The 25,396-nt window shown below is 40.3% G+C and overlaps 2 protein-coding genes and 1 pseudogene across 4 annotated transcripts; 1 reads left to right on the plus strand and 2 right to left on the minus strand.

Moving 5' to 3' along the window:
- Positions 1–224: 224 nt before the first annotated feature.
- On the minus strand, positions 225–15,074 carry LRR1 (leucine rich repeat protein 1). 3 transcript variants are annotated; one of them, XM_060167461.1, is made up of 4 exons: positions 14,353–15,074; positions 10,897–10,995; positions 6,304–7,025; positions 225–642 (listed from the first exon to the last, which is right to left on the minus strand). In XM_060167461.1, the coding sequence occupies exons 1-4, from the start codon at positions 14,563–14,565 to the stop codon at positions 402–404; spliced, it is 1,275 nt and encodes a 424-aa protein (XP_060023444.1). In that variant the 5' UTR covers positions 14,566–15,074; the 3' UTR covers positions 225–401. The 3 variants fall into 3 exon arrangements, with proteins under 3 accessions (XP_060023444.1, XP_060023434.1, XP_060023454.1); XM_060167451.1 differs by having other exon boundaries at positions 10,897–10,998; XM_060167471.1 differs by lacking the exon at positions 6,304–7,025.
- Positions 15,075–18,935: 3,861 nt separating this feature from the next.
- Positions 18,936–19,469, plus strand: LOC132530325 (small ubiquitin-related modifier 2-like). Its single transcript, XM_060167483.1, has one exon. It carries the CDS (start codon positions 19,032–19,034, stop codon positions 19,317–19,319), a length of 288 nt encoding a protein of 95 aa, XP_060023466.1. The 5' UTR covers positions 18,936–19,031; the 3' UTR covers positions 19,320–19,469.
- A 3,713-nt stretch (positions 19,470–23,182) lies between these two features.
- On the minus strand, positions 23,183–23,776 carry LOC132530334 (PRELI domain containing protein 3B-like; annotated as a pseudogene).
- Positions 23,777–25,396: the final 1,620 nt, after the last annotated feature.

Consider the following 25,396-nt stretch of genomic DNA (forward strand, 5'->3'; position numbering starts at 1 on the left):
GAGTCTTAGCCACTGGACCACCAGGGAAGTCCTAGAAATTCAGTTTCTTTAACTGAAACGCAAGATGAAAACTGATAAGAAAATTCTATGACCAGAGTGGTTGGGATCAATATCTGTTTTAACATTAAAAAATAGCCCCACAACCCATTCTGGAAACACTAGGCTGAAATAACACAAGTGCAATAAGCTGATAAAAGTTAACACCACAATAAAATTAGGTTTTAATGAAATTAAGATATTACAGCCAAATGATCGAAAATGTTACACTAATGCATTTTTCCCCTCAAGCAAGTATACAAAACCCAAGAAAAGCTTCCCTTTCTCCAATTTGACATGTAAACAATAAGTGAGTCCCAAATTGGCCTGTAACTAAATGAAATTTCTTTTTGTGGTATCACTTATTACATTAACATATCACAGGAATTTACATAACAGGTTAGAGAACAGAAGTAAGAGACAACAGGTGCTTCAGTACCACCCATATTATCTACTAAGACCACAGTGTGAGCAACAGAGTGTAGGTTCATGGTAGTAGTTCCTTGAATAAAACAACTTAGACAGAATCTTCCACAAACACACGTTTTTGCAGTATCCAAATCTTGGCAAAGATGGAAAGGAATGATATGAGAGCCATATGGAATCCTATTGGAAAAAAATATTTTAAAAATAGTTTTTAATGTGTTACTAGATTCAAAACTTCATGTACTAGATTCAAACTTCAAAACTTCATGAATTACTGGACACTGAAATTATAACAATGGAAAAATAAAATTACTCTTAATTAACTCAATATATTGTTTTATTTTCCTAACTGGTACAAATGGGGAAAATATACTAAGTAACAGCATATGACATATTTTGTAAACCTAAGAGGATCTATACCACTCCATAAAGTATCTTTTAGCACTGCCACTTAATTAGCATAACCCACTGAATACAATGAAAGAGCCATCTGTCCTTTATATAATTATACTGTATGACCAGTGTAACATAATTTAAACGTATGGCTCTGTCATACAATTCTTATAAATGATAATGAGAGAATTACTCGTTCTATCTGTGAAGAAACATTTATTTAAATTAATCCATATAGGGGCTTCCCTGGTGGCACAGTGGTTAAGAATCCGCCTGCCAATGCTGGGGACACGGGTTCGAGCCCTGGTCTGGGAAGATCCCACATGCCGCCGAGCAACTAAGGCCTGTGTGCCACAACTACTGAGCCTGTGCTCTAGAGCCCGCGAGCCACAACTACTGAAGCCCGCGTGCCTAGAGCCCATGCTCCGCAACGAGAAGCCACCCCAATGAGAAGCCCGCGCACTGCAACGAAGACCCAACGCAGCCAAAAATAAATTAATTTAAAAATCAATCAATCAATCCATATACTCCCATAGGCATCAAATGTTCAAAAGGGAATTTTAAACTGTGTGAAACAAATTTAAAACACATGTTGTTTGGGACATTAGTTTTACTTTAGTAGCCAAGTAAGCAATTTAACCTTGCTTAAATTCATTCACTTAAAATTTGCTTAAAATTTCAATGGCGCCCAATACAATTAAAATCCAAGTAAGTCAAAAAAAAAATCAAATCAAGTCAAACTCAAAACCCTCATCTACAAGACACTAAGAGACAGTTTCTTGAGGTTGCCTGCCCATCTCCCAGCTCGCTACTCCACCCTAAACACAACCATACCGCCATCACTTTGCGTCTCCCCCACACTGTTCTCTTTGTTGTTTCTCTAGTACCTAGGCTGGCACATAGTAGGTGTTCAGATCTTTTTCAACAAATAAATAAAACCTACTATTATAATTTAAACTGGAGTTTAAAACCCTATTAGAAAAGTCTGAAAAGATACACATCAAATCAAAAATAGTGGCCTACTCTTCCTAAGGGATTTGGTATTGGCCTTGTTTGCAATTTTTAATTTTTTCACATGTACGAATTTATTATTTGTGTAAGTAACAATTTTTTTCACAAGTTACTTACTTGTGTAAGTAACAATGTTTACATTCCAGGCTATTGGTTATAGTCTAAGGAAACAGGAAACAGTTAAAAACTGTACTTTCTATCCAACATAATTTAAGTTACAACATATTTTTCTAATAGACTATAACTTTATGTTTATAACCAGTAGTTAGGACAATTTTTTAAAAAATAAATTTAGTTATTTTTGGCTGCATTGGGTCTTTGTTGCTGCACGAGGGCTTTCTCTAGTTGAGATGAGTGGGGGCTACTCTTTGTTGCAATGCGCGGCCTTCTCATTGCGGTGGCTTCTCTTGGTGTGTGGGCTCTAGGTGTGCGGGCTTCAGTAGCTGTGGCTCTCAGGCTCTAGAGTGCAGGCTCAGTAGTTGTGGCGCACGGCTTCAGCTGCTCCGCGGCACGTGGGATCTTCCCAGACGAGGGATTGAACCCGTGTCCCCTGCATTGGCAGGCGGATTCTTAACCACTGTGCCTCCAGGGAAGTCCCAGTTAGGACAATTTATCAATAGCTAGATAACAGATGCTGTTCTCATGGCTTTGGATCTATATTCTTTTTAAAACAAGGGAGCTCAAAACATGCAAAATTATACTTTAGTAAAGATCAGAGTCAGCCATCTGTTATGATCTTTTCAAATCATCAGTAACCATTTATAGTATTTCTCATTTGGACGTAATTTTCAAATTTGAATAAGTACAATATATATATTTTTTTCATATGTAAGTCTCAGAGAAAACACAGAACAAGAAGCTCGGGAGAAGTACATTTCCAAAAGACACATGTTTCTCACAAATCAGTGGTCTTAACCTGAATCATCAGTATCACTTCTGGAGATTTAAAAAAATACATGACATACAATAGGGGTCCATCTCTGGAGATTCTGAACTAGTTGGTCTGAGGTAGAATCTAGGACCTAGATTACCAGAAAATCTAGATATATATTTCTCATCTATATTATTTAGGAACTCCTCCACAACTAATGATAACAACATTGGTTTTTAATTGCCAGAGAAGCAAATTACTTGTATTTATACATCCAGTAAGTATTTATTGGGATCTATTATGAACAAGACACTGTTCTAGGTACTTACATGTATTGTCATTTAATAGGTAATTCTCAAAACCTAGTTAAGAGTCAATGCCTTAAACCAGTGTTTCTCAAAGTGTGGTCCCCTGAGCAGCAGCATCAACATTCCCTTGGAACTTGTTATAGATGCAGTTTCATCCCCACTCCAAATTTACTGAGTAAGAATCTCTGAGGGTGGGGACCAGCAATCTGCTTTAGTAAGTACTGTTACAATAAGCATGACTGTGATGCACTCTCAACTTCTGAGGATCACTGCCTTAAAACAATGAGCCCTTAGTTACTTTTAGAGCCTTTGTATTCAAAGTGTAGTTCATGGACTAGCAGCCTCGCCTGGAATGTAGGCAATCCAAAAATGGGCAGAAGACCTAAATAGACATTTCTCCAAAGAAGATATACAGATTGCCAACAAACACATGAAAGAATGCTCAACATCATTAATCATTAGAGAAATGCAAATCAAAACTACAATGCGATATCATCTCACACCAGTCAGAACGGCCAGCATCAAAAAATCTAGAAACAATAAATGCTGGAGAAGGTGTGGAGAAAAGGGAACTCTCTTGCACTGTTGGTGGGAATGTAAACTGATACAGCCACTATGGAGAACAGTATGGAGGTTCCTTAAAAAACTACAAATAGAACTACCATACGACCCAGCAATCCCACTACTGGGCATATACCCTGAGAAAACCATAATTCAAAAAGAGTCATGTACCAAAATGTTCACTGCAGCTCTATTTACAATAGCCAGGACATGGAAGCAACCTAAGTGTCCACCGACAGATGAATGGATAAAGAAGATGTGGCACATATATACAATGGAATATTATTCAGCCATAAAAAGAAACAAAATTGAGTTATTTGTAGTGAGGTGGATAGACCTAGAGTCTGTCATACAGAGTGGAGTCAGTCAGAAGGAGAAAAACAAATACCGCATGCTAACACGTATATATGGAATCTAAGGAAAAAAATGTCATGAAGAACCTAGGGGCAAGACGGGAATAAAGACACAGACCTACTAGAGCATGGACTTGAGGATATGGGGAGGGGGAAGGGTAAGCTGGGACGAAGTGAGAGAGTGGCATGGACATATATACACTACCAAATGTAAAACAGATAGCTAGTGGGAAGCAGCCGCATAGCACAGGGAGATCAGCTTGGTGCTTTGTGACCACCTAGAGGGGTGGGATGGGAGGGTGGGAGGGAAGATAGGGAAGAGGGAAGAGATATGGCAAGAGGGAAGAGATATGGGAACATATGTATATGTATAACTGATTCACTTTGTTATAAAGCAGAAACTAACACACCACTGTAAAGCAATTATACTCCAATAAAGATGTTAAAAATAAAAATAAATTAAAAAAAAAAGCAGATCTCTACTACAGACCTCTAAAACAGAATCTGCTAAACAAGACTCCCAGGTGATGTGAATGCACTTAAAGTTTGAGAAGCAAGCTGCGGTTCTTAATCCTAGCTGGCCATGCATTAGAATACCTGGGGAGTTAGAAAAATACTGGGTCCTACTCCCATTCTTTTTTTTCTTTTTCAAATTTATTTATATTTTATTTATTTATTTTTGGTTGAGTTGGGTCTTCGTTGCTGCACATGGGCTTTCTCTAGTTGTGGTGAGCGGGGGCTACTCTTCATGGCGGTGCGCGGGCTTCTCTTGTTGCAGAGCACAGGCTCTAGGGTGCCCGGGCTTCAGTAGTTGCAGCACGCGGGCTCAGTAGTTGTGGCTCCCGGGCTCTAGAGTGCAGGCTCAGTAGTTGTGGTACACAGGCTTAGTTGCTCCACAGCATGTGGGACCTTCCCGGAGCAGGGATCTAACCCGTGTCCCCTGCATTGGCAGGCGGATTCTTAACCACTGCGCCACCAGGGAAGTCCCCTCCCAAACATTCTGATTTAATAAGTCTGGGGTGGGGACTAACCATCAGAATTTTTTGAAGCTCTTCAGGTGATTCTAAATGTGAAGTAAAATTTGAGAACCACTGCTTTAGGATAAGAGCTCTTAAGCTAGGGATGGTGAAGAGGAAAGACTGGCTTGGGTTTCAGTGGGGTCTATGAGCATCATAAAGTTGTACGCAAAAGGCTGTGTTTATTCATGTGTGCATTTTTCTAGGCCCATAACTTCTGTCATTTTTCTTTTTTTAAGAGTCTCTCCCCACTAAAAAAAAGTTAAGAATCTCTTCTTCAAAATATGGTGTTCCTACCATTTTATAAGCACTCAATAGTAATTTGGTTCACATCTTAGCTTCCACTCCTATATGAAAGCCTGAATAAAATGAATAACTGGAGTTTGGTGTCTCATGACCAACTGCAGTTAGTGTTCAAAGACAAGGGAAGAGAACCAGGAGCTACTGAGTCCTCCTATATGCCAAATGCTTTGCCATTACATTAGATCATTTATCTTCACAACTCTGTAAAGTGGGTATTATCGTTCCTGCTCCACAGATGAGATTCAATCAAAGAGGTTAAATAACTTGCTAAAGCCACACTAAGGGGTGAAGCCAGAAATCACACCTAAGTCTGACTCCAAAGACCACACTTTACCACTATGTCAGATTGGAGTTCTCAAACTTTTAGACTGTATCAGAGATACCTGGAGGACTTGTTAAAACACAGAGAGCCGGACCCCACCCTCAGAATTTCTGATTCAGCCAGTGTGAGGTGAAGCTCAAGAACTTGCACCTCTAACAAATTCCTAGGTGATGCTGATGCTGCTGGTCAGGGAACCAGACTCTGAGAAACAATGTCATTCATTGATTTATTCACTCACTCACTCATTCTTCATTCATTCATTCCCTAACATATTGCAGGTATGGGGGATAGATATCACATTTTAGACCCAAGGGAAATAGTGGAGAATAAGGCAAAGTCCATGCCCTCATGGATCTTACATTCTAGTGAGAATATCTGACAGAAAACGAACAAATGTTAAAAAATATGTATCATTCCAGGTAATAAATCCTATGACAAAAAAATCAAGCAATGTAAGGGGGTGGGGGATAACACTTTAGATAGAGTAGTCAGGAAAGACCTTTCTGGGGTGCCACTTGTGCAGAGAACTGAAGTGAGAAAGTAAGCTATGAGACTTTCTGGAGGAAAAGCATTCTAAGCAGAGGTAAGGAACAGCAAGACGGCCACTGGAGCAAAGCGTCATTGTGCACAGCGTCATAAGCTATGTTAAAGACTTTGTTACTCTGAGGATGATGAGAATACCAGGATGCTATCAAAGGCTTACCTATTACATAGTACGGTTCGCGCAGAAGATTCCAATAAAGTTAATGGCATTTGCAGCTTTATAACTGGAAGGACTTCTGGTTGTTCAAAAATATTTCCAAAAAGATCCAAGTACTCAAGAGATAAATTTTTAAATTCACTAGGCAAAAACGGAAGCTTATTTCGAGCCGCTGACAAAAAACGCAGGTTTGTCAGTTGTCCCATCTTGAAAGGAAGTCGAATCAATTCATTATCATCAAGTTTTAAATCTGTAAGTTCTTGGAGCTGGCAAAACTGCACAGGGAGTGCCTTAATTTTGTTCTTGCTGAGATCCAAACTCCGAAGTGACTTCTGGAGTGTAGACTGACACAAGGCTACACTAAATGACTCCAAGTGATTATCATTCAGGTTAAGTTCTTGAAGGTGGATGAGGTCTCCAATTGTAGCTGGAAGCTTTTTTATATGGTTGTGACTCAAGTCTAATTTTCTAAGGTTTTTTAAGGAAAGCATACGTATATCAACCCGGGCAAGCCCACAATAAGAAGTCTGAAGATGTTCCAGAGAATAGGGGAAGTTCTTGCTTAGAGGATAGTCCTTTTTGGATGTGATAACCATTTTAGTTTTAAATTTTTCAAATTCTGAAGTCTTCACTGGTGTGAAGGTTAAAAGTGGTGCCTCAACATCACAGCCTCTGTGAGCCAGTCTCACAGCTGAAAGGAAACACTTTAGACTGCTGGAATTGGCCTGAATACATAAAAATAAGTTGTACAATTATAAATTCCATTTTAGATAATGCATCCATGCTAATCTATCCTAAACAAAGTCTGTAAAGTTATATATGCAAATCATGCAATCATTTATTGAAAATGGCTGTACAAATTTTTTTAGTATTCTATTTTCACTAAATTTCAATACAGATACAAAAAACTTTAAACATTTTTGAAAAAATTATACTGAGAGACATATGCTAAATAAAACTGTTCACAGGGGGAGCCATAAGAGTATAAAATAAAACAGGAAAGCATGAAAAGATTCCACTTAAGATTTGGGTTTAAGATGAACTGACCCAACGACTATAATCCAAAAAAAAACACACAAAAAAAGTTACTTAAACTTAGTAACCAAAGTCAAAAAAAAAGAAAAGATGAACTGACCCAAATCTCCAGTGCCTCTGAGATAGAATAAGGTAGTGCGGTGCACTGCAAAACACCTAGGGGGGCGGGTTATTCACAAACACTAGGAATTGTGAAAAGCAACGGCCCTGTCAAAAGCAAGGCCAGGGTTTCCCTGGTGGCGCAGTGGTTGGGGGTCCGCCTACCGATGCAGGGGACGCGGGTTCGTGCCCCAGTCCAGGAGGATCCCGCATGCCGTGGAGTGGCTGGGACCGTGAGCCATGGCTGCTGGGCCTGCGCATCCCGAGCCTGTGCTCCACAGCGGGAGAGGCCACAACAGTGAGAGGCCCGCGTACCGCAAAAAAAAAAAAAAAAAAAAAAAAAAAAAAGCAAGGCCAAATAGCACTCAATGCCAAAAGTACTAGAAAACATCAAAAGCAAGAGACTGCTTCCAGCTGGACATAGAAATCATTAATAAAGTGGTATGTGAACTAAGTCATCAATAAAAATAACTAATACTTGCAGGATACTTTAGAAGTTTCATAAAGTTTATACGTGAAGGACTAGTGAACTCTCAGCAAGTTTGGGAAACTAAGTATATGATCCTATTTGGTTGGAACGTAGGAGCTTTGTAGAGCAGTAAAAGAGAAGAAATATAGTACGGGGATAGATTACAGATGAGCTTGATGCCAAGGTAAGGAGGATAGAATGATCAGGCTGTGGGAAATCACTGAAGAATTTTGAGTTGAGAATTATATGACAAGAGCTATTTTGGCAGCAGTATACACAGTCAAGTGGAGTGAGGAAAGTCTGGTGACCTGGGTGAAGTAGTCCAGCCAGTAGGTCCAGAGTGGTCATCAGTGTCGAGTTCTACAGAGCTCAAAAAGACTCTACTACCCAAAGCAATCTATAGATTCAATGCAATCCCTATCAAACTACCACTGGCATTTTTCACAGAACTAGAACAAAAAATTTCACAATTTGTATGGAAACACAAAAGACCCCGAATAGCCAAAGCAATCTTGAGAACGAAAGAAGGAACTGGAGGAATCAGGCTCCCAGACTTCAGACTATACTACAAAGCTACAGTTATCAAGACAGTATGGTACTGGCACAAAAACAGAAAGATAGGTCAATGGAACAGGATAGAAAGCCCAGAGATAAACCCACGCGCATATGGTCACCTTATCTTTGACAAAGGAGGCAGAAATGTACAGTGGAGAAAGGACAGCCTATTCAATAAGTGGTGCTGGGAAAACTGGACAGCTACATGTAAAAGTATGAGATTAGATCACTCCCTAACACCATACACAAAAATAAGCTCAAAATGGATTAAAGACCTAAATGTAAGGCCAGAAACTATCAAACTCTTAGAGGAAAACATAGGCAGAACACTCTATGACATAAATCACAGCAAGATCCTTTTTGACCCACCTCCTAGAGAAATGGAAATAAAAACAAAAGTAAACAAATGGGACCTAATGAAACTTAAAAGCTTTTGCACAGCAAAGGAAACCATAAAGAAGACCAAAAGACAACCCTCAGAATGGGAGAAAATATTTGCAAATGAAGCAACGGACAAAGGATTAATCTCCAAAATTTATAAGCAGCTCATGCAGCTTAATAACAAAAAAACAAACAACCCAATCCAAAAATGGGCAGAAGACCTAAATAGACATTTCTCCAAAGAAGATATACAGAGTGCCAACAAACACATGAAAGAATGCTCAACATCACTAATCATTAGAGAAATGCAAATCAAAACTACAATGAGATATCATCTCACACCAGTCAGAATGGCCATCATCAAAAAATCTAGAAACAATAAATGCTGGAGAAGGTGTGGAGAAAAGGGAACCCTCTTACACTGTTGGTGGGAATGTAAATTGATACAGCCACTGTGGAGAACAGTATGGAGGTTCCTTAAAAAGCTACAAATAGAACTACCATATGACCCAGCAATCCCACTACTGGGCATATACCCTGAGAAAACCATAATTCAAAAAGAGTCATGTACCAAAATGTTCATTGCAGCTCTATTTACAATAGCCCAGAGATGGAAACAACCTAAGTGTCCATCATCGGATGAATGGATAAAGAAGATGTGGCACATATATACAATGGAATATTACTCAGCCATAAAAAGAGACGAAATTGAGCTCTTTGTAATGAGGTGGATAGACCTAGAGTCTGTCATACAGAGTGAAGTAAGTCAGAAAGAGAGAGACAAATACCGTATGCTAACACATATATATGGAATTAAAAAAAAAATGTCATGAAAAACCTAGGGGTGAAACAGGAATAAAGACACAGACTTACTAGAGAATGGACTTGAGGCTATGGGGAGGGGGAAGGGTAAACGGTGACAAAGCGATAAAGAGGCATGGACATATATACACTACCAAAAGTAAGGTAGTTAGCTAGTGGGAAGCAGCCGCATAGCACAGGGAGATCAGCTCGGAGCTTTGTGACCGCCTGGAGGGGTGGGATAGGGAGAGTGGGAGGGAGGGAGACGCAAGCGGGAAGAGATATGGGAATATATGCATATATATAACTGATTCATTTTGTTGTGAAGCTGAAACTAACATACCATTGTAAAGCAATTATACTCCAATAAAGATGTTAAAAAAAAAAAAAGGATAAGAAATAATGGCAATGTGATTTGGCAAATAGGAGGGAGATCACTGATCTCTGAGGCAGTGTTTTGTGAGTAACCAGTGAAAGCAGAGGTCAAAAGAGATAGCAAGAAAGTGGAGCCAATAGATTTAGCCTTGATTTTCCAGAAATTTGTCTATTCTACTTTTTTAATTGGTAAGACCTCTCAGCTTGTTTTTAGGTAGAAGGAGTTAGTGGAAAGATAGGCTGAATATAAGAGAAAATGAAAAACCACAAGAACAGGAGGAGGTAGGACAAAACACCTCCATTCAATACAAATACCTTAAACAGTTATTAAACTTTTAATGTTTACAAAGCACCTGCCTTGGGGTTAAGGATACCACAAGGTTGAACAAATCACTGCTCCTACCCTCTGGGAAGGGGGAAAAGGAAAAAGTGAGGTAAGGCAAAGACGAAAACAGTTTTTTATTCTAATGGTTTATGTATTTTAAAAAGTGATTATAGTAAGTAAAATACCCCCTGAAGTGTTTCTAATTGTATTTCGTTCTTTTTTCTTAACACCAAATTTAGATTCATCACCTGTGATTCAGCTGGCAAAACGCAGACCTGTGCCACCTGCCTTATAGAGTTCTGTCTAAGAACACCCTGAGGCTCCATCTTGGGCACAGAAGCAAACCCAGTTTTCCTTCCCATCCTGGGCAACTTTTCTGAGACTGACTCTGCCGTTTTAGAGGCCATACATGCATGCCAGGGAAACTGCCGTCACTTCTTCAAACATACCAGCAAGTGACTGTCTCTGTTCAGCTATGTGGGTATCAGGATCCTAAAAGAGCCTCTATTCTCTTTACAGTCAACCAATCTAAGCATTAACGTTTTTAATACCATACCTTACTTAGACAGATATCCACGGGAGGCTCCTTTAACCGAACAGTGGCTTTCCCCTCATCCACAAATTTGGTGAAGAACTGCTCAATGTTCTCCTTTAGCTGCTTAAAACCAATGGGAAAAAAGGACAAAACCAGGTACTGTTATTCAATATTTATTACAACTAGAATGTGCCACCAGGTTTGGTTTGGCCTTTAGTTCTTAAGTCTGGGTGTTCTGTGGTTTTAAGATTTAAAGGTTTTTGTTTGGGTGGTTTTTGGGGTATTTACACTCCTTATCTAGCATCTGGTAAGATATAATTGTTCTGGGCCTTCCTTGGTGGTGCAGTGGTTAAGAATCCGCCTGCCAATGCAGGGGACATGGGTTTGAGCCCTGGTCCTGGAAGATCCCACATGCCGTGGAGCAACTAAGCCCGTGTGCCACAACTACTGAGCCTGCGCTCTAGAGCCCGCGAGCCACAGCTACTGAAGCCCATGCACCTAAAGCCCGTGCTCCGCAACAAGAGAAGCCACCGCAATGAGAAGCCTGCACACTGCAACGAAGACCCGATGCAGCCACAAAAAAAGACATAATTGTTCTACCTGTCCAGTAACTCTTCTTCGAAAACAGAAACCCCTATGTTTGAGGAGAGTGTTTCTTTTCTCCCATTGCCAATAGCAGCTACTTGCCTTCTTAATTTCAGCCCATTAGTCTGGGGTGGGCATGCCTCCCACAAGATATAAACTCAGTGAAAGCAGGAATCTTGTCTCCTTTGTTCACTTTTATTTCCCTGGAGCCAGAAAAGTGACTGACACATAACAGTTGCTCAAAAATTTTTAATGACTAATGTTGCTTCTGCTTCAGACTTCAATGCAGCAACTATTTATTGAGAAGCCACTATGTACCAGGTACTGTGACAGGGGGCTTGGGACAACAGTGGTAAGTAAGACCAGCATGGTAATTACACTAATCAAGTTGGGAATCTCATAAGAGACAGTTATTAAACAAGTAATTACAAGCATAACAAATATTAAAAGAAGGAAAGTACAGGCTGCTGTAAGACCTTATTAGCGAAGGGGTATGAAAGTGACCTTAAAGGTAAGAATGAAGGATTAAGAGATGTTAGGCAACTGAAGATACTGGGGGAAGACACAGCAGGTAGCATACCAAGAAGATGGAACAATGTGTTCAAAGCCTTCAAGGTAAGAGAGCTTGGTAGCTGTGAGGAGCTGAAAGATGTTCAGTGCACCTGAAAGATCCAGTGAAAAGAGGCAGGTGAGCCTAGAGAGGTAAACAGAGATTAGATGGTGAAAGATTTCATAAACCATATTAAGAATTTTGGATTTTATCCTAGGAACAGTGATATCCACTGACTGACCTTAAGATAGGAACATGATTAGGTCTACATTTGGAAAAGCTTCCTTTAACTACAGTGTAAGAATGAACTTTGGGACGGGGAGAATGGGATGGAAAAAGACAACTGTAGAAGTAGGAAGATCCTTTAAGAAACTAGCGAGGCAAGGGACAATGGTGATTTAGATTACAGCTGGGATGGAAGGAGGTATGAAAATATGAAAGCTACCTAGGAAGTAGAATTGAAAGAATTCAATAATATATTGGATGTGGGGAGGGAAAGGCTTTAAGGTGCCTGGATGGGGCAGAATACTACTTAAAGGGTTGCAGAAGACTGTCAGAAAAGCAGGGTTAGGGAATGGCAAGGAAAATTAATCTGGGGATATTTTGAGTTTGAAATACTGCTACACATCCAAGTGAAGATTTCCAGTAGGTAGCTGGCTCAAGTTGGAAGTTAACGGAGAGGACTAGCTAAAGAACATATTTGGAAATCACAGTCAAATGGATGACAGCTGAAGTCAGGACAGAAGAGTAGAGGGTTGTAAGAAAGAGCCCCAAGATACTTCCATACTGAGCACTAATACCTACTCTTCAAGGCCCAGGACAAAACCACCTTAATTCAACCAATAAATGTTTACTTGACACCTACTATGTCCCAAGCCCTGTGGCACCACCTCTTCTACAAAACTTTCTCAAGACCTTTAATCAGAATTGATCTCATTTTTGATATTATACTACTCTGCTTCTACCTTTATTACAGCACTTATCATAGCCCACCTTTATAAGTGGTGGTTTCTGTTTCTCCCTTTCTGGTCTTGGAAAAACAGTGACTAAATCAGGTTTATTTCCCACAGTATCTAGCACTGCACCCTGCACACAGTAAGTCTTCAACTAGCAGTTTACAATAAAATTTTGGTTAGGTCAGCTACTGACTATTAGTGCAATAAACGTTTTAAAGGAGAGATTGTAACAGACTCTGAAAATAGGCAGTACTTAAGCTGGGCATGAAAAGATAGGTTTTAGGGAAGACAACAGGGAGAAAAGGGAGACCCAATTCTGGTTATGAGTTTGCTTTTGTCACCTAACAGTTTTCTAACTTTTAAAATTTGGGTGATTTCTAAAGTCCCTTTAATTCGAAAAATTATACGAATTGATTCCATGGAAAGGGGGGAATTATTTAGACTTTCAACTACTCACATCAAACATTTACGTGGCTCTGAATGAAACAGCAATAACTCCTTTCCTCAACTATGAGTATTCACTGAGGAGTAAAACACTGTAAGGGGAATAATCTCAGAAATTGTATAAAGTCCAGTCAAGAGTCAGATGCAATGGTGGGTGATGAATTGTCCCCTCAATTTTATTATAGTAGGCACAAAGGTATTCCAGTCATTTTCACAAAATAACGTGCTTGGTAATCAACGTAAAAGGATTTTATAAAACTTGCCCTTTAAAAATTCTATTTCAAAAAATTCTACTTCAACTTCCAACTTCTTCTGGAGGGTTTACTACTGCTAGGTAGATACGAAAAAGTCTTGGACCTAACAAATCAAGACTTAGGAAATCAAACATTTGAGGAGAAATAAAAGAGAGAAAGATGCAGTAACCAATAACTTTAATAAAAATATCAAGATGCAACCCAAACATTACTGCTTTACTACTGTACTAATCTGGCCTAATGACCTTAGAAACACCCTACAAAGCCTTAAAACAAACAAAACAAACCAACAAACAGACAAAACTAGCGAAAAGCCTGTGGAGAAACAGAATCTACTGAACCAAAGAGTAGTCATCTTACAGTTCCCCCAAACTGGACTGATGCTTCGTTTATAGTTTAATCCGGCAGGCCGCAATTTCCAAGGCTTTAAAGGGGCGGGGCTGCTATCTGCAACTAAACAGCAAGGCTGTCAATACAAAGTCGCAGAAATGGGCAAGAAAAATAAGACGTGCACTCTCAAAATCGTTCCTCCTCGGGGTCCGTAGGGAGACGCCGGGGTCCGGGTGGTCATGGGGTTCGGGGGGCCGGGCGCTCAGGAACCCCTAAGACGGAGTCCAGCCTCGGGAACAGTCGGGCGCTTAGGGCAAGAGCGCCCGGCTGCCACCCCTGACCTGCCTGCTTCACGCACCTCATAGCGGGTCCCGAGCTTGTCCTTCAGAGTGGAAATGAACAGGCAGGCGTGGTGCCGGCCGCCCCGCTCGCCCCCCGCTCGGGGCCGCGGCTCAGTCCTGGGCGCCTGCTGACAGAGGCTCAACACCGCGCGGACGCCCTTGCCCCTGTTCCTCAGTCCCAAGGCCGGCAAGTGCCGACTGATCACCTCCACCTCGCAGTGCAACTTCATCTCGCCGTAGCTCCAGCAACCAGCTGCCACCTCTCGGCTTTGAAACTTCCCCCTTCCCGCCGCGCCGCGCCGCGCAGCCGCCGGGGTCCTAGAGCACGCGGCTGTTCGGGGATCTGCCTGCCTGCTCGTGGTGCCGACGTCTCCGGTTTCTTTGTACAGCGGCTCCACGAGTCCTGCGGGAACGGGCGGCGTCCCCTCTCCCTTGCAGGGTCAAGTCCGCACTGTGGCTGCGGCCCGCGGAGGGCGGACACCTACCACCTGAGGACGCGGCGCGCGTCTCCCGAAACCGGCGATCGGCGGGGGCGCCACGTCCTTTCCCGGGAGCGCGCGCTGACGGACGCAGCTCTTATAGTTTGGGGCCGAGTCCTAGTTTCCGCTGTTGACCGTTAATGCGCTGCACGCACACGTGGGGTCCTTGAGTTTCCTAAGGAAAGGCATCAGCTCCTCTGTTACCGGGGAAGCCTTTTTGCCTACAAACTTTCGGCCCTTTGCGAGTTGCCTAGTGCCAGTTGGGGCGCGACATTTCCCGGCGCTGATGGGCTGGTGTTTTGTTTTGTTTTTGGTGCTCCGGAGGCTACACCTGCTACGTCAGAAGGGAACTTGATATGACAGTATTTGACTTGGCCATTCCTGTTGAACAAATTCCCACTTTGCAACCGCTAGTGGGTTGGATGGAGTGGCTGGCATCTAAGGCTTGGAAAGACCGTCCAGACCCCAGATGCATACCCTTCGGACTCCTTATTCCATTTATTAAAGAAGGGCCAGGCCCTGGGTGGGGCGAGGGAGGCGCTCACACTTAGGGTCGTAGTAGTCTCGCCCACTTAAATTTTGCGCGCTCGCCTCTCGCTGGTCCCAGATTTGTATTAAATATTCCATTTTGTCTAAGATGTACTTTCGCAAGTGTGAAATGGCGTCCAAAAATACTTTTCAACCGTGACAATATAATGATTTATTCTTGAATGAGCGTCTCTGTGTACAACAGTTTGAACCTAGAGGGTTATCCGTTGATTATCTTCTGAAAAACGAAGTTGGTTCATGAAAAGTGGTGATAAGGTAATAAAAAATTACTTTTTTTCCTATTTAGTGTTCTTGCTTGTAGAGCATGAAAGCACTACTCAGCATTTACCAACAGTTAATCTTATGGCTAGAGAGAAAAAGGATTAAACTAAAACGACACCCTAGAATTTTCAAAGAAATTGGACTTTATAGGAATTACCTATTTTTTGTTCGAGTGGGTAATAACATAGATGAAAAAATAAAACACCTGTGTAAACAAGTATGTTAAAATATACCTCCGAACCTGTAGAAAAAGTTGGGAGCTGGGAACATTTTAAATGTTGGACAAACTGTTGTAATTTTATTTTATTTATTTTTTGGCCATGCTGCATGGCTTGTGGGAGTTCCCCGACCAGGGATCAAACCCCTGCCCCTGGCAGTGAGAGCACCTGAGTCCTAACCACTGGATCTCCAGGGAATTGCCTAAAATTACTTTTCATTTATTTTGTTTCTCCAGGTTTCTGTGCATACCAGGCATTCAACAGATAATTGAATATCTCTGACTTCCTGAATTTGTGCCCACAGTAAACTTTACTCAGGTTTGTAGCTCAGCTGGGTTCAAGCTAGTAAAATCAAATGTCATCATGTTCTTAAAGAGAGAGGTCACAATCTATGGACAGTGTAGACTTGTCTGCCCTAGCACGTTGGGACCAGATCTTGGAGCTGGTTTTTTTAATGGTAAATTTCATCTAGACTAAATAAAGCTGGGGCTTCCCTGGTGGTGCAGTGGTTTAGAATCCGCCTGACCATGCAGGGGACACGGGGTTCGAACCCTGGTCAGGGAAGATCTCACATGCCGAGGAGCTGCTGAGCCCGTGTGCCACAAATACTGAACCTGTGCTCTAGAGCTTGCACTCCACAACTACTGAAGCCCGCACACCTAGAGCCCATGCTCTGCAACAAGAGAAGCCACCACAATGAGAAGCCTGCGCACCGCAACGAAGAGTAGCCGCGGCTCGCCGCAACTGGAGAAAGCCCGCGCACAGCGACAAAGACCCAATGCAGACATAAATAAATAAATTAAATTAAAAAAAAAACTAAATAAAGCTATATAGTTAACAAATATACACCTAAGAATTAGACTTTTATAGTGCTGCTTTTGATAGGGTTAGAGTAGGATAATTAGTTAGGTTAGAAATCTCACCAGGGGATTAAAGACAGAAAGGAAATTTTAACGGAGTTTGGGAGACTGTTGTAAGCTAATGACCACTCAAGAAAAGAATCCAGTTATCTAGCAACAATCTACTCTTAACTTGAAGGAAGACCAGATGCATCCAAGTGCCAGGCACACTCAAGCCACAAACCCTGATAGTTAAAACACAAGACGATAGATATGGAGTCTGAATCTTGTAACATAAAGTCAGGGAGTTAGTGGTCCTTAAAGGGTTGCATTTCTGCATGTAGCCAAGACAGGAATATAGGTGAAAGGGGAAAGAAACTAGGTGAAAGGGGACATTATACCAAAACCTGAGATGAATGACCATATTTTAGTATACATTACCACCATTTTGCTAATATATATTTGACTTAAATAGTTCCATGACCATCCCAATTAGACCATATAGGGTCAAAGGAGGAACTTACGATGTAAGCCTTTGAAACCTCTAGGGGGCTCCGAGGAGCTCCAGTTCTTTCTGTCTCATGGAAGAAAGAATTCAGAGAGGGGCAAAGTGATAGATAAGTGATTTATTAGAATAGGATGCTTGTGAAGCTTATAAGCAGGAGGGAGAGAGAGTGCTGCACCCTGAGAACTTAGCGGGCTATGGTTTTATAATCAAAGGAAGAGTTGGGCTTGGGGAAGACCACCATCTTCCTCATTCCTGAGTAGAGGTCACACTTTCATCATCAGTTCCTCCTCCATGTCGGCTGGGGGACTTTTCTTGTCCCTACATGGTCAAGCCAGGACTGTCATGGCACAATGGAAATAAGCAAAAAGGCAGTAACATATGCTAAAAATGGTTAAATCATTTCAGGTTTCAGTATAACGTCACCCTTTCTTTCTTTATTTATTATTTTTTTTGTGGTACGTGGGCCTCTCGCTGTTGTGGCGTCTCCCGTTGCGGAGCACAGGCTCCGGACGCGCAGGCTCAGCGGCCATGGCTCACGGGACCAGCCGCTCCGCGGCATGTGGGATCTTCCCGGACCGGGGCACGAACCCGCGTCCCCTGCACCCACAGGCAGACTCCCAGCCACTGCGCCATCAGGGAAGCCCATATATTTTTGTTTTTAATGTGCCCAGAGGAGCATGTCCTAGGAATCAATAACTTACTGAGCTCACTGGACAGGATGTGGGTCTCATACCACCATTGTTTTATTGTTTTGGGGCATGTCTCATGCTCCTGTTGCATGGTTTTATTGCTAAGCAAGACTGCTTGGTTTTGTGGTTAAGCAAACCTGCTTTCTTGAGTAATCATTAACTTACAGGGGTCTCTGATACTTTTTTATCTACTTACAATCCCTTAGTGGGATTAACTATTTAATTACCTACTTTGTTCCTTTACTCTGTCCCTATCACCTTGACATCTACCAAAAAGTGAGGAAGAAGGTGGTCTTCTCCCCTCCCCAGGTTTTGTTTGATTATAAAAATATAGCCCTCTTTGTTCTTGGGGCTGCCTTGCCTGCCTGTTTGTATCTCTCACAAGCGACCTATGTATGCTAATAAACTCACTCTTCACCTGCCACTTTGCCTTTTCTGCAAAGAGACAAAAGAACCTGAGCTTCAGTAAGTCCTATACTAGGTGAGTGGTTTCAATTAAGACAGTGGGTTCGAGGTCCCTCCTAAAGTCAGGGATCGTGGGTTCAAGTCCCATCTGAGATGGAGTGTGGTTTCCCTTTTCCCTGTTGACACTCTTTGATCATGTTTTATAGGTTGTGTTTCCACTATGATTTCCTAATTAATACCCAACTGCCCCTTCTTAGTATTGCCATGTCAGTTCAGAACTGCATTACTTCCCTCCAGAATTATTTCTTTTTTTTAAAAAAGAGAAAAATACTTTATTATTAATCAGAGAATAGTATATTAAAATGAGATAACATATTTACTTATAGATCTGCAAAGATCTATAAGTTAAACATTTAAAACAAAAATTTATACTGTTAAACATTTATACTCATTGTTGGTAAGGAATAAACATTCTCACATACCTTTAAGGCATCTGCCAATTGTCAGAATTATTTCTAAACCCACCAGGTCTTCTTACTTCAGTACACTTATTCATTCATTTAATATTTATGGTGTTCTTGCTGTATGCCAGCACCTGTGCTAGATGTTTAAAAGGCAAAGGTGCTCTCCCTCCTCCACCGCTGCCGCCTCCTTCTTCTGCCACTCCTGGTGCTGCTTGTGTGCTCTTTTGATGTGGACCTGACACCTCTTTAGTGAATCGGCAGCTGAGGAGAATCTGGCGCTCGCCATGGCTGATGAAAAGCCCAAGGAAGGAGTCAAGACTGACAACAATGATCATATTAATTTGAAGGTGGCGGGGCAGGACCGTTCTGTGGTGCAGTTTAAGATTAAGAGTCATACACCACTTAGTAAACTATTGAAAGCCTATTGTGAACGACAGGGTATGTCAATGAGGCAGATCAGATTCCAATTTGATGGGCAGCCAATCAATGAAACAGACACACCTGCACAGTTGGAAATGGAGGCTGAAGATACAATTGGTGTGTTCCAGCAGCTGACAGGAGGTGTCTGCTAAAAAGGGAACCTGCTACTTTACTCCAGAATTCTGTTCCTCCAGACCAAGAAGACATTCTCAATTAGAAAACCGCAATTTGGTTCCACCACATCTTGACTACTACAGTATAGTTTTCTCTATTCTTTCATTTTCCCCTTCCCCCTTCCTTTATTGTAAATAAAGTAACTGGTGTACGTGCACAAGCATAGTGCTTTTTTTTTTTTTTAAGTAAATGGCCAATGGTATGTTTTGTTTTTGTTTTCTTTCTGCGGTACGCGGGCTTCTCACTGTTGTGGCCTCTTCTGTTGCGGAGCACAGGCTCCGGACGCGCAGGCTCAGCGGCTATGGCTCACGGGCCCAGCCGCTCCACGGCATGTGGGATCTTCCCGGACTGGGGCATGAACCCGTGTCCCCTGCATCGGCAGGCGGACTCTCAACCATTGCGCCACCAGGGAAGCTCGCGAAGCCCGCCAATGGTATGTTTTGACCGACATCTAATGGAGATGGGATGGGGAAAAATACTGGTTCTATGAAAATACCCCCTTTTCTCCATTAGAGGCATGCTCATTCAGTTCTTGCCTTTATATTTCAGTAAGTTATTTTGCTCTCACTGTTTAACAAAAAAAGAACAACATAAAAATCCTTGCATACCTTGTTCGATGGGAGAATTTTAATGCTTTTCATTTATCATTGTAAAACCAAGGACAATTTTATAACTTTTTTGTATGTAGGTGTTACAAGTAGGGCAATGTCTTTAAATTACTCTAAAAGAAATGAATCCTGGACAATTTTCCCTTCAAGTCAAGAGTCTTGTGGTTTAAATAAACTTCTTGTTCAAAAAAAAAAAAAGGCAAAGATGAGTTTACATTGTTTAGAAGAGACAAATAAACCAATAATTATACTATAATGGGAGAAATGTTAGATGAGAACGTTAGATGAGTATAAAGCAGCCAGATGGTGAAAACAATTTTTTTTGCTAAACTAAGGCTTTTTAACATTATCCTGAAAATTCTGGAACACGATTGAAAATGTTCAAGCAGGGGATAAAATTTAGACCTGTTTAAGAAAGGCTACTGTGGTCAGTGAAGGGATTAATTTGCAGTTAAAGCAAGCCTAGAGGCAGCAATACCAGTTACGAGGCTAATACAATAATCCACCATTCACACTGTTGCCAAATTAAATTTTCAAAGGTGTCTCTCATCACAGACTCCTAAAATGTTGAGCTGAAACATAATTTACAGGTATTCTAATTCAGTTCTCTCATTTTATAAGAGGGGAATGGAAGCTGAAAAGAGTAAAGGGATTTGCCTGTGACCTCATAGATAGTCATTGTTCGAACAAATAGTACTGGAACTTAAGTCTCATATGTTGTGCTTAATTCTTCCCAAAAATCTTCATGGATTTCCACTCCACAATTTAATTAAATACAGTTACCCAAAGCCTTGTCTCTTTTCCCCTCAGAATCCAGGTCCTATTACCTAGATGGACAAATCTCCCCAGAGGAGTCTCTATGGCTTTCAGTTCCCTCTTCGTTCCTGATCTTTGGGATTCCCTGGAGCTCAACTCTGCATTTTATTTATTTATTTTTAGTTAAAAGGAAGCTTTTATTAACAGGAAAGTTTTTCTTCATTCATATAAGATCCATCTTTAATATTAAATAGGATAATATACTCCATAGTCCGAGTCTAATTCTAACCCATGAACACTTTATTCCAGTTTAGTCCTCTCAGATGCTTGCTATGTTATTTATATTTTAACAGGTAAAAGCCATTAACTACTAGCTACTTAACTAAAAGTAACTACATTGGAAAATGAAAATTTATAGAATTTTGTCATTAGATCAGAGTAAAAAAATCAAACAGGATAAAATTTTGTTTAGAAATCTTTATCATTAGGGTATTCTTACACTTTTCAGAACAAGTATAATTTTCAGAAATTATACAAGGCAACTTATTAAATATCAATATTTAGCAATGTTTTGTTTAGTTGAAATGTTATTTTAATTGTAAAAACCATCTCCGGTTACAAAAAAAGTCAAAAATCTTATTGGCTTTAACTTGCTTTTACAAACGTCCTAAGAAGTCTCAAGCTAAACAATATTTTAAGTCGAAAAACAATTTTCAAATAGTTTGTTATGCTATTTTTGTGGTTTATGTACATATATTAACTGGTTTCTTTTATAGGAAACCTGACTAGAAGTTTATCACTTTAAGTACTGTGAAATAAAGGCAAGAGCTCATCACCTTTTAACAAAAATACTCTGTATGCAACAATTCCCAGTATCAAAGATATTCTTATTTATTTAGTGGTGGATAATTAATTGCCTGCTACAAAATACAAAACAAAATACATTTACTGGATTAGATTTCACATTGCAGCTGCCCTCTGAGATCCAAAGCAAGGGTTTCCATAAATAAAAGCTGCAAAGCAATTCACCTACTGGTTAGTTTAGGTCAATGATTTTTTTCACCCTATTATTCTTTTTTCTTCTCCACGGCCCCCATCCCCTGCAGGGACACGGTATTATTAAAAACATTAAGTCCCTGGAATTTATATATCAGAGCAAGACATCATTTGAGTAATTTCAAATGATGTACTGCTCTTCATGTAAAAAAAGATGTTTTGTGGTCGTAATTAACTTCAAAAAGTAATTAGATTCAAATAACCTGGCATATCATGCTTTAGCAATTACAGAACCATGATTTTGACACATGGCAATTTATAAGTTAGGCAAATGTGAAATGCTAAAAGATGTGAACAGCTGTTCTTCTGTTTAAGTTTAGAGTGCTGCAAAATTCTGGCAATGACTTTTTCAGTTAACATGACCAGCCCACGATACAGCATACTAAGTCATAAAGTACAAATCCAAGGAAGGTAATACCTTTACTAAGTTACAAAACTTTGGCAAACCAATACAGTACTCTTTAACACAATAAAGTATATTTTTGTTGGCGTCATTTATTACTTTTGTGATAGTTTTTACTCCAAAAATGTTAAGTACCAAATTAAAACATTGTGATTTTTAATGGTGGTTTATAGCAGAGCAAATTATTTTATACAATCAATGTCTTTTTAAAACTATACAGTTTCTCCTTTAAAAGTGAGTTCCCTCATGCAAGTTCTACAAGTTTATTGCAGCAGGGTAGTCGTGGGTATGTAAGAGGTGGCTCTGCTTGGTTCTGGGGTTGGTCCAAAACTAGGTAGAGTTCCAATGCATGAAAAGCTTTAAAATTCTACCTTAAGGAGGTTTAATCAGCCAATATCAATTTTCAAGTGCTTTTCAAAAATTGTTAAATTGTTACATAAATACTGGAATCCTCAAAATCAGGCAGTCATTTCAGACAACACTAATTTCAGCCGATCCCTTTTATTTAGAAACACTGCAGCTCTTGGCTTTGATCAAGTCAAATAGTCTTTCTTCAGCTTATCAAAAAACAAAATTCTACCGAAAATATAGTTGTATTTTTATTTACTTATTTTTAAAAATTAATTTATTTTATTTATTTATTTTTGGTTGCGTTGGGTCTTCGTTGCTGTGCGCGGGCTTTCTCTAGTTGTATTGACCAGCTTCTCATTGCGGTGGCTTCTCTTGTTGCAGAGCACCAGGCTCTAGGCACACAGGCTTCAGTAGTTGTGGCGCGTGGGCTCAGTAGCTGTGGCTCGCGGGCCCTAGGGCACAGGATCAAGTAGTATGTGGCGCCCAGGCTTAGTTGTTCTGTGGCATGTGGAATCTTCCCGGACTAGGGCTCGAACCCGTGTCTTCTAGCATTAGGCAGGCGGATTCTCAACCACTGCGCCACCAGGGAAGACCTGTATTTTTTTAAAATAACAAATAAATATACTGTCAGCTTGTAGAGACCTGGGGAACTGGGTGTTGTTTATCAACTTTCATTATGATTTCTTCACAAATGCTGCTGCCGCTGTTGGTGTCCTTATGCTCCCTCTTGCCGAAGCCGTCAATCCCTCAATTTCAGCATTTAATTTATGTATTACCCACTCCATTTGCTTCTCGGCCTTTATTAGCATTTGACGGTATCGTACTTGCCATCAGTCCTTCGAGGTTAACTGCTGAGACTGACTTCTTTCATGGTAATTATGGCTTCTTGAGTCAAAACAGTTTTTTCTGGGTCTTGAGGCAGTGGTTTGTATATGTCTCTCATCTACTGAAACCATATTTGTAGATGAAATATTAGTAGATTTAATTTCCATTGTTTTCTCTACGGGATCCACTACAGAATGTTCTTGCATATATGTTTTGGTTCTTGCTGTAACAATAAGAGATTTCACAATGAAGGCCGTCCCCACTCTGTGCTGAGAAGTCTATGGCTGTGCAGTTTTCCAGAGGGATCTATGTGTCTGTCCAATGCATCGACTCCAAACACACTCGGATTCATAGGGTTTGGGTATTTCTGCATTGCAGCTGTTGTAACAGTTTCCCATGGGTGGTCAAAGACGTGATCCAAAGTCCAGATCTTCATGGTGCCGGCGGCCCGCGCGGTGTCCGGGTGTCGCTAGGGCACAATGAAGCAAAGAAGCCACTCTTGCCCCCGCCCCGCCTCTCAGCCGCCAACTCTGCATTTTAAAACATACCATATTTCTTCTAACAAGTTTGGGTGTTCACAGCAAGAGGAATCTTAGGTTATCTTGTCCAAAATAATTGCTATATGATTACTTATTTAATGCCTGTATTTACTGCTAGACTACAAGCTTCCTGGACAGGTTCTGAGTCACTACTGTTACATGCAATATCTAGCATAGTGTTCACATATAGTAGGTACTCAATGCATATTTGTAGAAAGAATGAATGAGTAAATGACTATCTAAATATTCATTCAACAAATGTTTATGAGAGCCTACATTGTACCAGAATAGAGTAAGCTTACCGATGATTATGCATTTGGTTAATATTTCTTGAGTTAGAGTGAGTAGCTAGCCATTTGGGAGAGAGGGAAACTGGATTTCTCCCTTACTCCTGGGGGATGGTGATATAAATTTTAGGTGGATTCAAGATTTAAAATGAAAACCAAAAATGTAACAGTACAACAAGAAAACACAGTAGAACGTGTTTAGAATTTTGACACAAAACCTAAAAGTAGTGACCTAACAATTTGATAAATTTTCATACATAAACTTTAAAACTTTTTGCATGGAAGAATACCTGGAACATAAACATAGAAATAAATAAGAATCTGGTGTTGTAGTGACTAGAATAACTTTGCAACCAACATGAAAAGTCAAAGGGCTAATTTTCTTCCATGTAAATATTTACAAATATACAAACTACAGCCCAGCAGCACATTAGCAAAGCGGGTTGTAGACTGGAAGGAGAAGTTCTCAGATAAAGATACATGGCTGGCTTATAAACATAGCAAAACATGTTCTGCAGCATCGAAATTCAAATTGAAACAACACTTGCCATTTTTAGGCTATCAGAAGGACAAATATAAAAAAGTTTGCTAATTCACACTGTTGGGGGAGTGTGGAAAAACAGATATTTTCTATGGGTATTTGGTTGAATTGTTATGATTTCTATAGATGGCATATTGGTAATCTCTATCAAAAATTTAAAAGTTCATATTCTTTTGCCTCACAGTCCCATTTCCAGAATTTTATTTTACAGACATACTTTATAATATAGATATACTATGTAGATATAGATATAATTTAAGTATACAAAGGAATGTTCAAAGATGTTCCAATTTCACTTCATTCCCTATTTTTACTATATATTTCTCCATAGCATTTATACTCTTCTAAGATGCTTTATGATCTATTTGTATGATCTATCTGTACAAACAGAATCATACTATTAGGTATGGTATGCTTCTGTTTGTATAAATGAAAATAAATGTAGTAAATATATATAAATACAAACATATGTATATGGACACATTTATACATATGTATGTATACATGCATAGATATGCACATATACTTCTGTGAGTGGATGAGTAGATAGGTAGATAGATAGCTACACTTATTTCTTTAAAGATCCTGATAACATGTGTGTTTGGACAGGGAGACTGGAGAAATAGGGGTCTGGGTTGGATAAAAACTTACTTTTAAAAATACACTTTATGGGCTTCACTGGTGGCGCA

This window comes from Lagenorhynchus albirostris, chromosome 1 (genome assembly GCF_949774975.1).
Source record: "Lagenorhynchus albirostris chromosome 1, mLagAlb1.1, whole genome shotgun sequence".
NCBI classification, from domain to species: Eukaryota; Metazoa; Chordata; class Mammalia; order Artiodactyla; family Delphinidae; genus Lagenorhynchus; species Lagenorhynchus albirostris.